Raw genomic sequence first — 12,795 nt, 5'->3', positions numbered from 1 at the left:
CATCCCCACACTGTCTCTAGTCTCCAGAAGAGATTCTTAGCCACTTGCTGTTGATCATGCAGAGATTTGATTATCAGAAATTTATATTATTTTTCTTTGAAGAATTATGTATCATAATTCTTATCATAATTCTGTTATAGCTGGTTTATCAAGTTCTATATTAACCAGTTCTTGAAACTTTTATATTTATACTTAAGTTGTTGTATTAACTAATCTTTTGTATACTTTTAATTCTAGTAGATTAAAATGGTAATATTTAGATATTTTTAAAAATTTACCTTTTAGCTTTTTTATCAACAAGTTGATGATATCTGCTCAACCATATGATATCCACTCTTAGTGGTTTAAAGTCTTCTGATACTCATCTTTTCTTCACTCATTTGGTTTTAGGATTAGTTGATGTTTGTTTTACTTGTTAGTCATTATAAGTGTGGATTTTTATGAATAACGAGTCTCTATGAAGAAGAGATTTGCGTAGACTGTCCCCACATTGAGTTGCTACCTGCTTCAGCTTGTGTGTTTGTATACCTCCCCCACCATATAAATGTCCTCACTGTACAGTATTGTAAATGGTTGCATTGTGCAGTTTTGTTTTCAAGATCCTCCTTCACTCTTTTCTAAGAGTGGTGACAGCAGCTTCTCTATGATGCATTAGTAATTACAGGTCACACTGTGCTTTTCTTAGTTGAAGCCTGTATTTCAAGCTCCATAATTGTCAAAGTGGTGTGATCAGTTTTAAATGCCTAAATGAAAAGCATTTTGCTATCACAAAATTTTATTTTCTTTAAATTGTACTTAAGTAATGAGTATGTTCTCCTTTTTTAGGTGCGCTTTGTAAAGAATATAACTTCCTGGAAAGAGATGAAACCAGGGTTTTATCATGGGCACATTTCTTATTTGGATTTTGCAAAGTAAGTTATACCCAGAATTATACACAAAAGAATGCTTTGTACTTTAGCAACCTAAAAAGGGATAAAGTTATTAAATAATTGTGATTTCGATTTTTAAAAAAGTACTGGCTTGTGTTTGCCACTTTAGATGTGTAATTTAAATATACCTTCCAGTGTTTTACTGCCCTCTAGTGTTCATAAATTGATTATTGTCATATTAATTTTAGAAATTTAAGGTAGATAAATTTAGGTAATGCCCTTTAAAATTTTTTATCATTATGTTTCTGCTTCACGTGCAATCAAATAACACTATTTTAGGAGAGTTCCAAGTTTTAACGTAGAAGCCAGTCGAATTATGACTTACCACATCATTGACTGAGAACAGAGAAAGCAAAGAAGCCGTTACTCAGTTACTGGTAACCTGAAGTGTCTGCTTCTCAGCCAAGACACACTTCCCCTTTGGCTACCTTGTTTTAGCTTTACAATTGAGATATATAAAAAGACTTTTTTTAAAGTGATTTTTCTTTATAGTGATTTGCCTGAAACTGGACATAAATAACTCTCATTTTCCATGTTTTGGGGGAGGCATAGGATCAAGGTATTCCTGTCATAACTCTTTCAAGAAAAGTTAATAAAGTATAGTCCTTTGTACAGTATCCAAGCACTATGTGCCTCCCCCTAGAGTTTGTGCCACATTAAGTACTAATCAGAAGACTGATTAAAAGGAATATTCTAAATATGTATAGTTTGGTGAATCTATTTAAACATTTTTTTGTAGCACATAGAGTATTATTGTTGGAAAACCTCAAATGCCAATCTTTTCCGTAATAAAACTGAGTTCAAAAACACTAAAAATATGTTTTTACATATTTTGTTATGTGGACCATTTTTAAAGTCTTTATTGAACTTATTAGAGTATTGCATCTGTTTTATGTTTTTGGCTGCAAGGCATGTGGAATCTTACTTTCCTGATCAGGGATTGAACCCACATTGGAAGGCAAAGTCGTAGCCACTGGACTGCCAGGGAAGTCCCCTACTTTTAAATTATTTAATCTTAGATGCATTTGCTCAGTCGTTTCTTTAGCAGTCATGACTTGAGAGTAATATATCCGCTTGTATTTGGCAACTTCAAAGAGCATTCTGTGTAAAATCCAAAAGTTACATTGATGTCCCACTATTATTTCAACTTTTCAAATTTGAAAAGAAAAACAGTTGAATGAAATGTTACAGATCCACATTGATAATAAATCTTAACTTTTTTGGAAAGCAAATAATTAAAAGGAATCTCCCAAATGTTACATACATAAAACAATATATTCTTGTTTCTAGTTCTTCCTACAGCACTCAGGATCTTTCAGTAAAATATTAGCTTTAAAGTTAGATGTACATTTTTCTATAAATAATTCATACAGCAATATTGAAAACATTTTATAGGCAGCTTTAAAATAAACTAATTATTTTTCTTTGCAGAGGCACTGAACCAATTTCATAAACTTCATTCATATGCATATTCCCTCAGGGCTGCATTATCCTTCAATTGAATGTTTGTTACCCTTTCACATAAATGATTTTTTTTTCCCACACATAGCTTGGTTTCATACTTGAGGTTTTCATTATTAAAATAATATTGAGTACTTTTGCTTTTGGCAAAAGTCTTAGAATGAAGCTCTGTGTATGCTAGCATTCTTACAGTTGAAAAAACACAAAGTTCTTGGAAAGATTAATCTCATGTATTAAATACTGACATAAATGTTTAAGGATTTGAATATTTTCATAATATGTTTCATTTTATTGGAAGCAAAAAGTATTGTGAAAAATTTTGATAGACCTTTACAAGATTTTAAACAAATACCTTAAAAAAATCAACTAGAGAAAATGTGTTTTGATGTATATAGTCACAAACTATTTTAGATATAACTAGTATCTTTTAAAATGATTTTTAGTTTGACTGTCATACTCACCACAAGTAAGGAAGAGAGGAAAGAAACATCACCTTACCAGTTTTTAAAATACTTTATTCTTTAAAACATATTCTTGACTGGTGTAGCACCTTGTGGAGTCCATTAAAATACTTGCCTTCAAGAAAAAAAATGGTCAAATTCAATGAAAGAAATATTTAATCACATAGCTTTTCAATTGCCTTAGCAGAAACACTAAAAAGAGTACAAACCCAGGAAACCTAGGCAGTAAGATGGACAAATAAAAATTGAAAAGTGCTTTCTAATTTAGACTGATCACAAGAAGCACACATGTTATTTGTAAACCCATATCTGCTCAAGCTATATTTTGGTTATGTTTATCTGGTTTTGTTTAGAACTTTAGAATAAGAACAAAAATATCTTCTTGTTATAGTTGCATTCCTGTCCTGTCTTGTCTTAACCTTATCTCATTCCTTTTTGTCTTAACCCTGTTCTTATATTTTTCAGCGCATTTCCTAGTTCTTCTTTCCATTTTTCTATTCAGTATTTAATTACTGTTTTTAATTGGTGGACAAACCATTTTAAAATAATGTAAAATAATTATGAATTTAGAAATTTTCCAGTGGAAAGAAAATTGTATAGGTTAAGACATTTTCAAAATGTCCTAGGTTACATATAGGCAGTATTAAGTTGAACAAGTTGGAGTTCTTATTCTCAGTGAGTTCACTGAAGCCTCCTTTTTTTCCCTATAATTATCAGTTCATTTTGGTTCATTATAAACAGTGAAAATATTCAGATTATTCTCCATTTAAAATTCATACCACTCATTTATCAGCAGCCTCTACTACTCCCACTTTGATTTTCTTCATATTTTGCAAAGAAAAATATTTGAACATCTTTCAAAAGCCTTTTTCAGAATATTTCCCTTTATCAAGAATATTGTCTAGCTGAAACTAATGCTGGTTTTGATCAGACACTGCTGAGATTTTTGTTTTTTTATGATCTAGCTACCTAGGGTCATACTTCATCATCCAGGCTCAGAAAGATATTTGGAAATTTTTTTAAACACAGCAGTCAGTTTTATTCAGGCCCATGTGAGCTGTGTACTGCTTTTGTTGTCATCCCCAGGAATGAGTATGGGCTGTCATCACCATCATTTTGGTTTCACTGTATCACCCCAGTTGTCTTTTTCACGACAACTGAGATGAATCAGTAAAGAAGCAGGTATGTCAGGAAAAAAAAACCAAGTAATTAAATGCTTCAGTAGAGGGTAATAAAGTGTTAGTATTTTAGGCCGAGAGTTTATAATATATAGATTCTGTGCGATTGTCCCTTTTGCCTTGTATTTCTCTGCTGAACCAGTTGAAGTTTGTACCACTTTCTACATCTTTTAGCAAAGCTGTCAAAACACTGTAGAAACATTTTAAAAATTATTTTAATCATTCTGAGTAATATGTGAGAGTTGCCTTTTTATTGCTCTTGCATTACTAGCTCTTTCTGTGACATCGATCCTGTAGATGCTAAGAAGGAATCTCTCGGGTCAGCTGTGCCACACCAAGTCACTTGAGTTGTGTCCAACTCTTTGTGACCCTGTAGTCAGATCTGCAGTTAAATCTCCCTCAGTTCCTTCCTAGCTCAGCAGTCTCAGACACATGACTTTAGATCTTCAGTTTCCCGTTTGTGAAATGAGGAAAATTAACTACTTTATGGGTGGTTGTATTAAAATGTAATATGAAGCAGTTTGTTTGTGACTCACACAGAGCCATGTTATCCAGTCCCTTAAAACTCTGACTGTTCAGTTACTGTGATGTCTTACTGGTGTTTTCTTCTCCCTATTTGAGTTTGTGCTGACCCTCCTTATTCCCAGCTCCTAATCAGGAATTGCTCAAGATTCTGTCTTTGCCTCCAGTGTTGTCATTTGAGAAGTTTACCCATTTTTATTTATCAAAGCATCCAAAGAAGAAACTTTAGAGTCATTTTGAATCACCCTTTTCTTTGCCACATGGATCTAGTCATTCACCAAGTCTTTTTGAATGGCTTCTTAGTGTGCTGCTTTTGATACTCGTCCAGTTGGGTGCATGTGTCAGTGGTTAGTTCCTTACTGGGGAGTAAGGATGGAGGCAGAACAATTTCTGTCCACCCACCAGTTTCTGGATACTTGGGTTTTTTCCAGCTTTTGCTGACTATGAGTAAAGTTGCCAGAACATTTGCATATAGGTTTTGTGTGGACACAGTGTCTTCATTTCTCTTGTGTAAAACCTAGAAGTGAGATTGCTAGATTGTAAGACACTGCTAAGCAGTTTTCCCAGTGACTTTATTATTTTGCTATATATCCTCACTAACATTTGGTAGTGTTAGACCACCCCTCCTATTTTTAAAAAATTGTGCTATTTTAATAGATGAATGCTCATTTCAAGAAATAGTTGTTTAAAAAATCTTTTGTTCTTCATATCATTGTCAGTGGGATCAATAAATACCAACAGGTTATTCACTATTTTTGAAACAAGACAATGGGAATTTACTGTAGCAGATTTTGGAGGTTTCTAGGAATGTGTTAGGGATAAAAGAGTCCAGAATAAATGTGTACAGTCCTCCCTTGTTATTTACAGTTTCCACATCTGCAAATTCATCTAACTGCAGATCAACTGTGTATCAGTGTCCCTTGTGTGAGACTGCTACTTAACTTGAAATGTTAAATCTAGTGTGAAGCATAAATCTCAAAGTGTAATAACTTCATGAAGACTCTTCAGCCCTCCTTCAGCTTCATCATCTTCTAGTTGTCAAGGTTCCTTTCAAATGTTCTGAGTGTGCACTTCTTTTGACTATTCTTGATGTTCATTCATCTGTCCAGGCTATATAGAGTATGGGTGTAAAGAAATGTTCCTGGTTTGTCTTCCTTATTGTTATACCATGTATGCTAATACAGCAAGAATAAGGTTTCTTACCAACTTGCTGCTCAGATTATACTTTTTCCCTTTTGATCATCATTTAACATGACAGATTCTTAGGAAATATGTTCTTCTCTTCCTAGAAACATTGCGTTCTAATGGGTCAATAATAGTTAAGTTTCCTGGAGTGAAGATGAATTTTCTACTGTTCCATCTGAGCCCTCCTGAGGAATTGCTCAGATGACTGGCCAGGGTTAAAGCTGAGTCTACAACTACAGAACGTATTTTTCCACTGGTGTAAAACTACCTGGTTGGCCAGAGACGTAAATGTAAACTTGTTTCCTAACTAGTTGAGCTGAATGGTCCAGTGCTGTTTTATCATGCCTACTTTCAGTTATAATTCTTTGCTTCCATGTCTACATGCCCATACTCTGACCTATAAATAATAACTCTTATCCATTTTCAGAATAAGTTCACATAGATTATCTCATTAAAAATTATGTTTCACACAGATAAATGCCACCTAAAGCCACGCCCCAGAAAGTCATTTCCCAGACAGCAAGAAGAATTTTGTCAAATGCCATATCCCTCTTTCACTTCTACTTGGTAAGAATCACCATCTGTTCCACATTTCAGGGACTAGGAGAAAAGAGGAGGCATTGGTAGGAGAAGGCAATGGCACCCCACTCCAGTACTCTTGCTTGGAAAATCCCATGGATGAAGGAGCCTGTTAGGCTGCAATCCATGGGGTTGCTAAGAGTCGGACACAACTGAGCGACTTCACTTTCACTTTTCACTTTCATGCTTTGGAGAAGGAAATGGCAGCCCACTCCAGTGTTCTTGCCTGGAGAATCCCAGGGACGGGAGAGCCTGGTGGGCTGCCGTCTCTGGGGTCGCACAGAGTCGGACACGACTGAAGTGACTTAGCATTAGCATAGCATTGGTAGGAGATATTCTGGAAGGAAGTAATTCCCAAGGGGATAGCTCAGGTGTATCAGTGGCTAATAATAGAGATGATAAAAGAGGTGCCCAGGGAATCTCACAATCTAAGAATGGAGTCATTGCCCCACTGTCCTGCCCTTGCCTGTTACAAGACTCTTGGCTCTCTCAGTTAAGGTTCAGTTCAGTTCAGTCGCTCAGTTGTGTCCGACTCTTGGCAACCCTATGAATCGCAGCACGCCAGGCCTCCCTGTCCATCACCAACTCCCAGAGTTTACTCAAACTCATGTCCATCGAGTCAGTGATGCTATCCAGCCATCTCATCCTCTGTCCCCTTCTTCTCCTGCCCCCAGTCCCTCCCAGGATCAGAGTCTTTTCCAATGAGTCAACTCTTCACATGAGGTGGCCAAAGTACTGGAGTTTCAGCTTTAGCATCATTCCTTCCAAAGAACACCCAGGACTGATCTCCTTTAGAATGGACATGTTGGATCTCCTTGCAGTCTAAGGGACTCTCAAGAGTCTTCTCCAACACCACAGTTCAAAAGCATCAATTCTTTGGTGCTCAGCTTTCTTCACAGTCCAACTCTCACATCTGTACATGACCACTGGAAAAACCATAGCCTTGACTAGACGGACCTTCGTTGGCAAAGTAATGTCTCTGCTTTTGAATATGCTATCTAGGTTGGTCATAACTTTCCTTCCAAGGAGTAAGTGTCTTTTAATTTCATGGCTGTAGTCACCATCTGCAGTGATTTTGGAGCCCAAAATAATAAAGTCTGACACTGTTTCCACTGTTTCCCCATCTATTTCCCATGAAGTGATGGGACCAGATGCTATGATCTTTGTTTTCTGAATGTTGAGCTTTAAGCCAACTTTTTCACTTTCCTCTTTCACTCTCATCAAGAAGCTTTTGAGTTCTTCTTCACTTTCTGCCATAAGGGTGGTGTCATCTGCATATCTGAGGTTATTGATATTTCTCCTGGCAGTCTTGATTCCAGCTTGTGCTTCTTCCAGCCCAGTGTTTCTCATGATGTACTTTGCATATAAGTTAAATAAGCAGGGTGACAATATACAGCCTTGACGTACTCCTTTTCCTATTTGGAACCAGTCTGTTGTTCCATGTCCACTTCTAACTGTTGCTTCTTGACCTGCATGTAGGTTTCTCAAGAGGCAGGTCAGATGGTCTGGTATTCCCATCTCCTTCAGAATTTTCCACAGTTTATTGTGGTCCACAGAGTCAAAGGCTTTGACATAGTCAATAAAGCAGAAATAGATGTTTTTCTGGAACTCTCTTGCTTTTTCGATGATCCTACGGATGTTGGCAATTTGGTCTCTCGTTCCTCTGGGTTTTTTAAAACCAGCTTGAACATCTGGAAGTTCACGGTTCACATATTGCTGAAGCCTGGCTTGGAGAATTTTGAGCATTACTTTACTAGCGTGGGAGATGAGTGCAATTGTGCAGTAGTTTGAGCATTCTTTGGCATTGCCTTTCTTTGGGATTGGAATGAAAACTGACCTTTTCCAGTTCTGTGGCCACTGCTGAGTTTTCCAAATTTGCTGGCATATTGAGTGCAGTACTTTCACAGCATCATCTTTCAGGATTTGAAAGAGCTCAACTGGAATTCCATCACCTCCACTAGCTTTGTTCGTAGTGATGCTTTCTAAGGCCCACTTGACTTCACATTCCAGGATGTCTGGCTCTAGGTCAGTGATCACACCATCGTGATTATCTTGGTCGTGAAGGTCTTTTTTGTACAGTTCTTCTGTGTATTCTTGCCACCTCTTCTTAATATCTTCTGCTTCTGTTAGGTCCATACCATTTCTGTCCTTTATCGTGCCCATCTTTGCATTAAATATTCCCTTGGTATCTCTGATTTTCTTGAAGAGATCTGTAGTCTTTCCCATTCTGTTGTTTTCCTCTATTTCTTTGCATTGATCGCTGAGGAAGGCTTTCTTATCTCTTCTTGCTGTTCTTTGGAACTCTGCATTCAGATGCTTATATCTTTCCTTTTCTCCTTTGCTTTTCGCTTTTCTTCTTTTCACAGCTATTTGTAAGGCCTCCCCAGACAGCCATTTTGCTTTTTTGCATTTCTTTTCCTTGGGGATGGTCTTGATCCTGGTCTCCTGTACAGTGTGACGAACCTCAGTGCATAGTTCATCAGGCACTATTTCTCACTTCCACTGTATAATCATAAGGGATTTCATTATATCTGATTATCAGTTAAGGTAGCAGGTATGTTTCCCTAATGCCTCCCAACCTTCTTCTCACTGGTGAGTACACTGTTCCACAGGAAGGCCTTTTGTAAGTAGCCAATTCACGACAGTTCATTCAACCTGATTCTAATATCCAACACCTGTCTGACATCATGCTAAACATTAATGGTAAAGCTATGAACCAGAGAGAAAGTCTTCTTCCCTTATGGAGCGTCTACTCTGATACCTAATTTGACAGTGCCATAAGATTTGCAACAATACTGTTTCCTTTTCTAAAAATTGTGAGAAAAATTTTACTGCATCGTTGTTGATTTTATAGGTTTATGAGTTGCTCATTGAAAAAATATACCCCAAGCTCTGATCAACCAACTCACAAATTTAATAGAATAATGTTTTGCCAAAAAGTTCTCTGTTCAGTCCAGTTCAGTCACTCAGTTATGTCCAGCTCTTTGCAACCCCATGGGCTGCAGCACACCAGGCTTCCCTGTCCATCGCCAACTCCCAGAGCTTGCTCAAACTCATGTCCATCAAGTCGGTGATGCCATCCAACTATCTCATCCTCTGTCATCCCCTTTTCCTCCCGCCTTCAATCTTTCCCAGCATCAGGGTCTTTTCAAATGAGTCATTTTGTTGCATCCAGTGGCCAAAGTATTGGAGTTTCAGTAGTATTCAGTTTCAGCATCAGTCCTTCCAATGAATATTTGAGACTGATTTCCTTTAGGATTGACTGGTTTGATCTCATTGCAGTCCAAGGGACTCTCAAGAGTCTTCTCCAACACCACAGTTCAAAAAGCATCAATTCTTCTGGAAAAACTGTAACTTTGACTAGATGGACCTTTGTTGGCAAAGTAATGTCTGCTTTTTAATATGTTGTCTAGGTTGGTCATAGCTTTTCTTCCAAGGAGCAAGCGTCTTTTAATTTTTATGGCTGCAGTCACCATCTGCAGTGATTTTGGAGCCCAAGAAAATAAAGTCTGTCACTGTTTCCATTGTTTCCCCATCTATTTGCATGAAGTGATGGGACCAGATGCCATAATCTTAGTTTTTTGAATGTTGAGTTTTAAGCCAACTTTTTCACCCTCCTCTTTCACTTTCAGCAAGAGGCTCTAAAGTTCTCTGTAGTTTTCGGTATTTCCATATGTACAGAAGATTTTAATGACTTAGACAAATGGCTTAATAGTGAGAAAAAGGACTGGAATTCAACAGAGTTGACCCCTTTTTACACACAAAGCATTTCTTACAGAATCCAACCTGTTTGTAAATTAGAAATGTCCTGTTCAGTTACTTTTCAGTAATTCAAAGGCTGAGAGAAGCAAGTTCTATCTTGGCATCTTGCTTTTTCTCTTCTGTGGTCTCTTTTCACTACTTATTTGCTAAGAATTTAGTATAAAATATTTATAGAATGTTTGTGTGTGTGTAAGACATTGTAACAGGCAAAAGTAAGAGGAAATGTGAAACTGGTTAGGTTAGCTATGTGCTTTTTGCTGCTACTGCTACTGCTAAGTCACTTCAGTCGTGTCCGACTCTGTGCGACCCCATAGATGGCAGCCCACCAGGCTCCCCCGTCCCTGGGATTCTCCAGGCAAGAACACTGGAGTGGGTTGCCATTTCCTTCTCCAATGCATGAAAGTGAAAAGTGAAAGGGAAGTCACTCAGTCGTGTCTGACCCTCAGCGACCCCATGGATTGCAGCCTTCCAGGCTCCTCCATCCATGGGATTTTCCAGGCAAGAGTACTGGAGTGGGGTGCCATTGCCTTCTCCGATGTGCTTTTTGGGTGCCTTTAAAAAAAATTTTTAGTAAGAAGGGAAATCTAAGTTATAAGTCCATGGAGTCCCAAAGAGCTGGTCATGACTGAGTGATTGGGCACGCACACACACATTGTTGATTACAGCTACCATGCTGTACTTTAGATTCCATATCATGACGCTTCTCTGCTAACTCAGGCTCCCTCCTGATGCTTATACTGCCCTACAAGCCCCACGTGGTCTACACTTCCCCACCATCACCCCCATTTCTCTCCACTCTCATGCTCTGTCATTACCCCCTTCCTCATGCTGCATCAGCCATTTTGACCTCCTTGTTGATTCTCAAAAATGCCCAGCACTTAGCTGCTTTAGGGCCTTCCTGCTTGGAAGTCTTATCTTCCTGGAGCACTTTCTCCCAGATATCAACAGGGCTCTCTTCTCATCACATAATAATAGTGCTGTGGTGGTTTAGTCTTGTCTGACTCTTGCAACCCATGGACTGCAGCCTGCCGTGCTCCTCTGTCCATAGGATTCTCCAGGCAAGAGTACTGGAGTGGGTTGCCATTTCCTTCTCCAAAGGATCTTCCTGCCCCAGGGATTGAACCAGGATTGAACCTGGGTCTCCTGCATTGCAGGCAGATTCTTACTAACTTAGCTATGAGGGAAGCCAAATATTAAAAAAATGTAATAATAGTGCTGCCTCCCTGGAAAACCCTAGTTTGAATTGTACTGTCCCCACTTCTCCCTGTTCTCTTTCACTGCATCATTTCTCTCCTTAGTATTTTTACCATTAAGATATTTTCTTATTTAATAGTTTACATTCTGTCTCTTCCAAGTAGAATGTTAACTTTGGCAAGATGAGGAATTTTGTCTTTTTCTCCCCATTATTGTTTTCCTAATATTAAAATAGTTCCTGGCATGTATTAGATACACAAAAAAAATATATTTGAATGAATTAATTAATGAAAAGAATAGGGAAATATGAATGGCATTCTAGTTAAGGAAGACAATGAGCAAAGGCATGTATCGAGAACTAGAAGTATGATATATTGGTGGGAAGTAAAAGAGGGGGACCTAATTATAACTGATAGATGATTTCTTATCTGTGGAGAGTTGAAAATAAATTTGGATCAATAAGGTGGGTCCCAAGACATAAGGCAAGCAGATATTAACAACCAAGCAAAGGAGTTTGGGTTTGATGTCAACATAAACAGTGGTATCTCAGGTTCCTAAGGAGAATGATCTAATCAGTGGTGTTTTAGGAAATATCAGTTGACAATTGGCATGAAGGTAAGTTGAAAGGGAGAGAGACTGGATGCAAGAAAACTAATTATTATTATTAATTACAAAGCCACCAATTATCGCAGTGCTCTAAGCAAGAGGCCTGCGAAGAGGGCAGTTGTGACAGGAAAGGAAGAGATGAAGACAGATCAAATCTGTGAAAAACCTACAAAAGAAAAAATCAGAAGAACTTGGTAATTGTGTTAAACGAAGAATAAAGGAAAGTGGAGAGTTGGGTAACACTGCAGTTCAAGGCTGAGATAAGTGAGGATACGAGAACAGGAGCCAGCGAGACAATTCTAGGGTCTACAGGGATTGCTAAAGCAAACACCTTCTGTGTTCCGTCAACTCTCTTCATTCCCTAAGGAATGAATAATGCTGAAGACTTAATGTCTTTCACTTCTATCTAGTTTTTAAAATTAGCACCACAGAGGGTAAGCTCAAATGGTCACACTTGTATGGACTTCTGCTGTGTCCATAAATAACAGTTACCTGGTTTGGTGGGCCAGAAATCAGAACTCATTGCTATATAAAATTGAAATGTTTTATGTAATTCTTGCTAGTAAAATTTAAGATTATTTGTCATTCAATTTTCCCCTCTCTCCTGTATCTTCATTTGTAATTTTAAAATTCTTACTACTTTCAGTTCAGTTCAGTTGCTCAGTTGTGTCCGACTCTTTGCGACCCCATGAATTGCAGCACGCCAGGCCTCCCTGTCCATCACCAACTCCCAGAGTTCACTCAGACTCACATCCATCGAGTCAGTGATGCCATCCAGCCATCTCATCCTCTGTCGTCCCCTTCTCCTCCTGCCCCCAATCCCTCCCAGCATCAGAGTCTTTTCCAATGAGTCAACTCTTCTCATGAGGTAGCCAAAGTACTGGAGTTTCAGCTTTTGCATCATTCCCTCCAAAGAAA

At 38.0% G+C, this 12,795-nt stretch overlaps 1 protein-coding gene across 14 annotated transcripts in view; it reads left to right on the top strand.

Annotated features, from left to right (window-relative positions):
- The window catches only part of HS2ST1 (heparan sulfate 2-O-sulfotransferase 1), a 226,126-nt gene that overhangs the window by 154,087 nt on the left and 59,244 nt on the right, over nt 1-12,795 (top strand). For all 14 annotated transcript variants that reach the window (XM_055585271.1, XM_055585269.1, XM_055585272.1 and 11 more), the window contains one exon: nt 826-911. In XM_055585271.1, coding sequence (XP_055441246.1) covers nt 826-911 — 86 coding nt within the window. The remainder of the gene's footprint in view (nt 1-825; nt 912-12,795) is intronic.

The sequence above is a fragment of the Bubalus kerabau genome, chromosome 6 (assembly GCF_029407905.1).
Source record: "Bubalus kerabau isolate K-KA32 ecotype Philippines breed swamp buffalo chromosome 6, PCC_UOA_SB_1v2, whole genome shotgun sequence".
In the NCBI taxonomy this organism is placed as follows: domain Eukaryota; kingdom Metazoa; phylum Chordata; class Mammalia; order Artiodactyla; family Bovidae; genus Bubalus; species Bubalus kerabau.
This window is presented reverse-complemented; position numbering and strand designations above follow the sequence as displayed.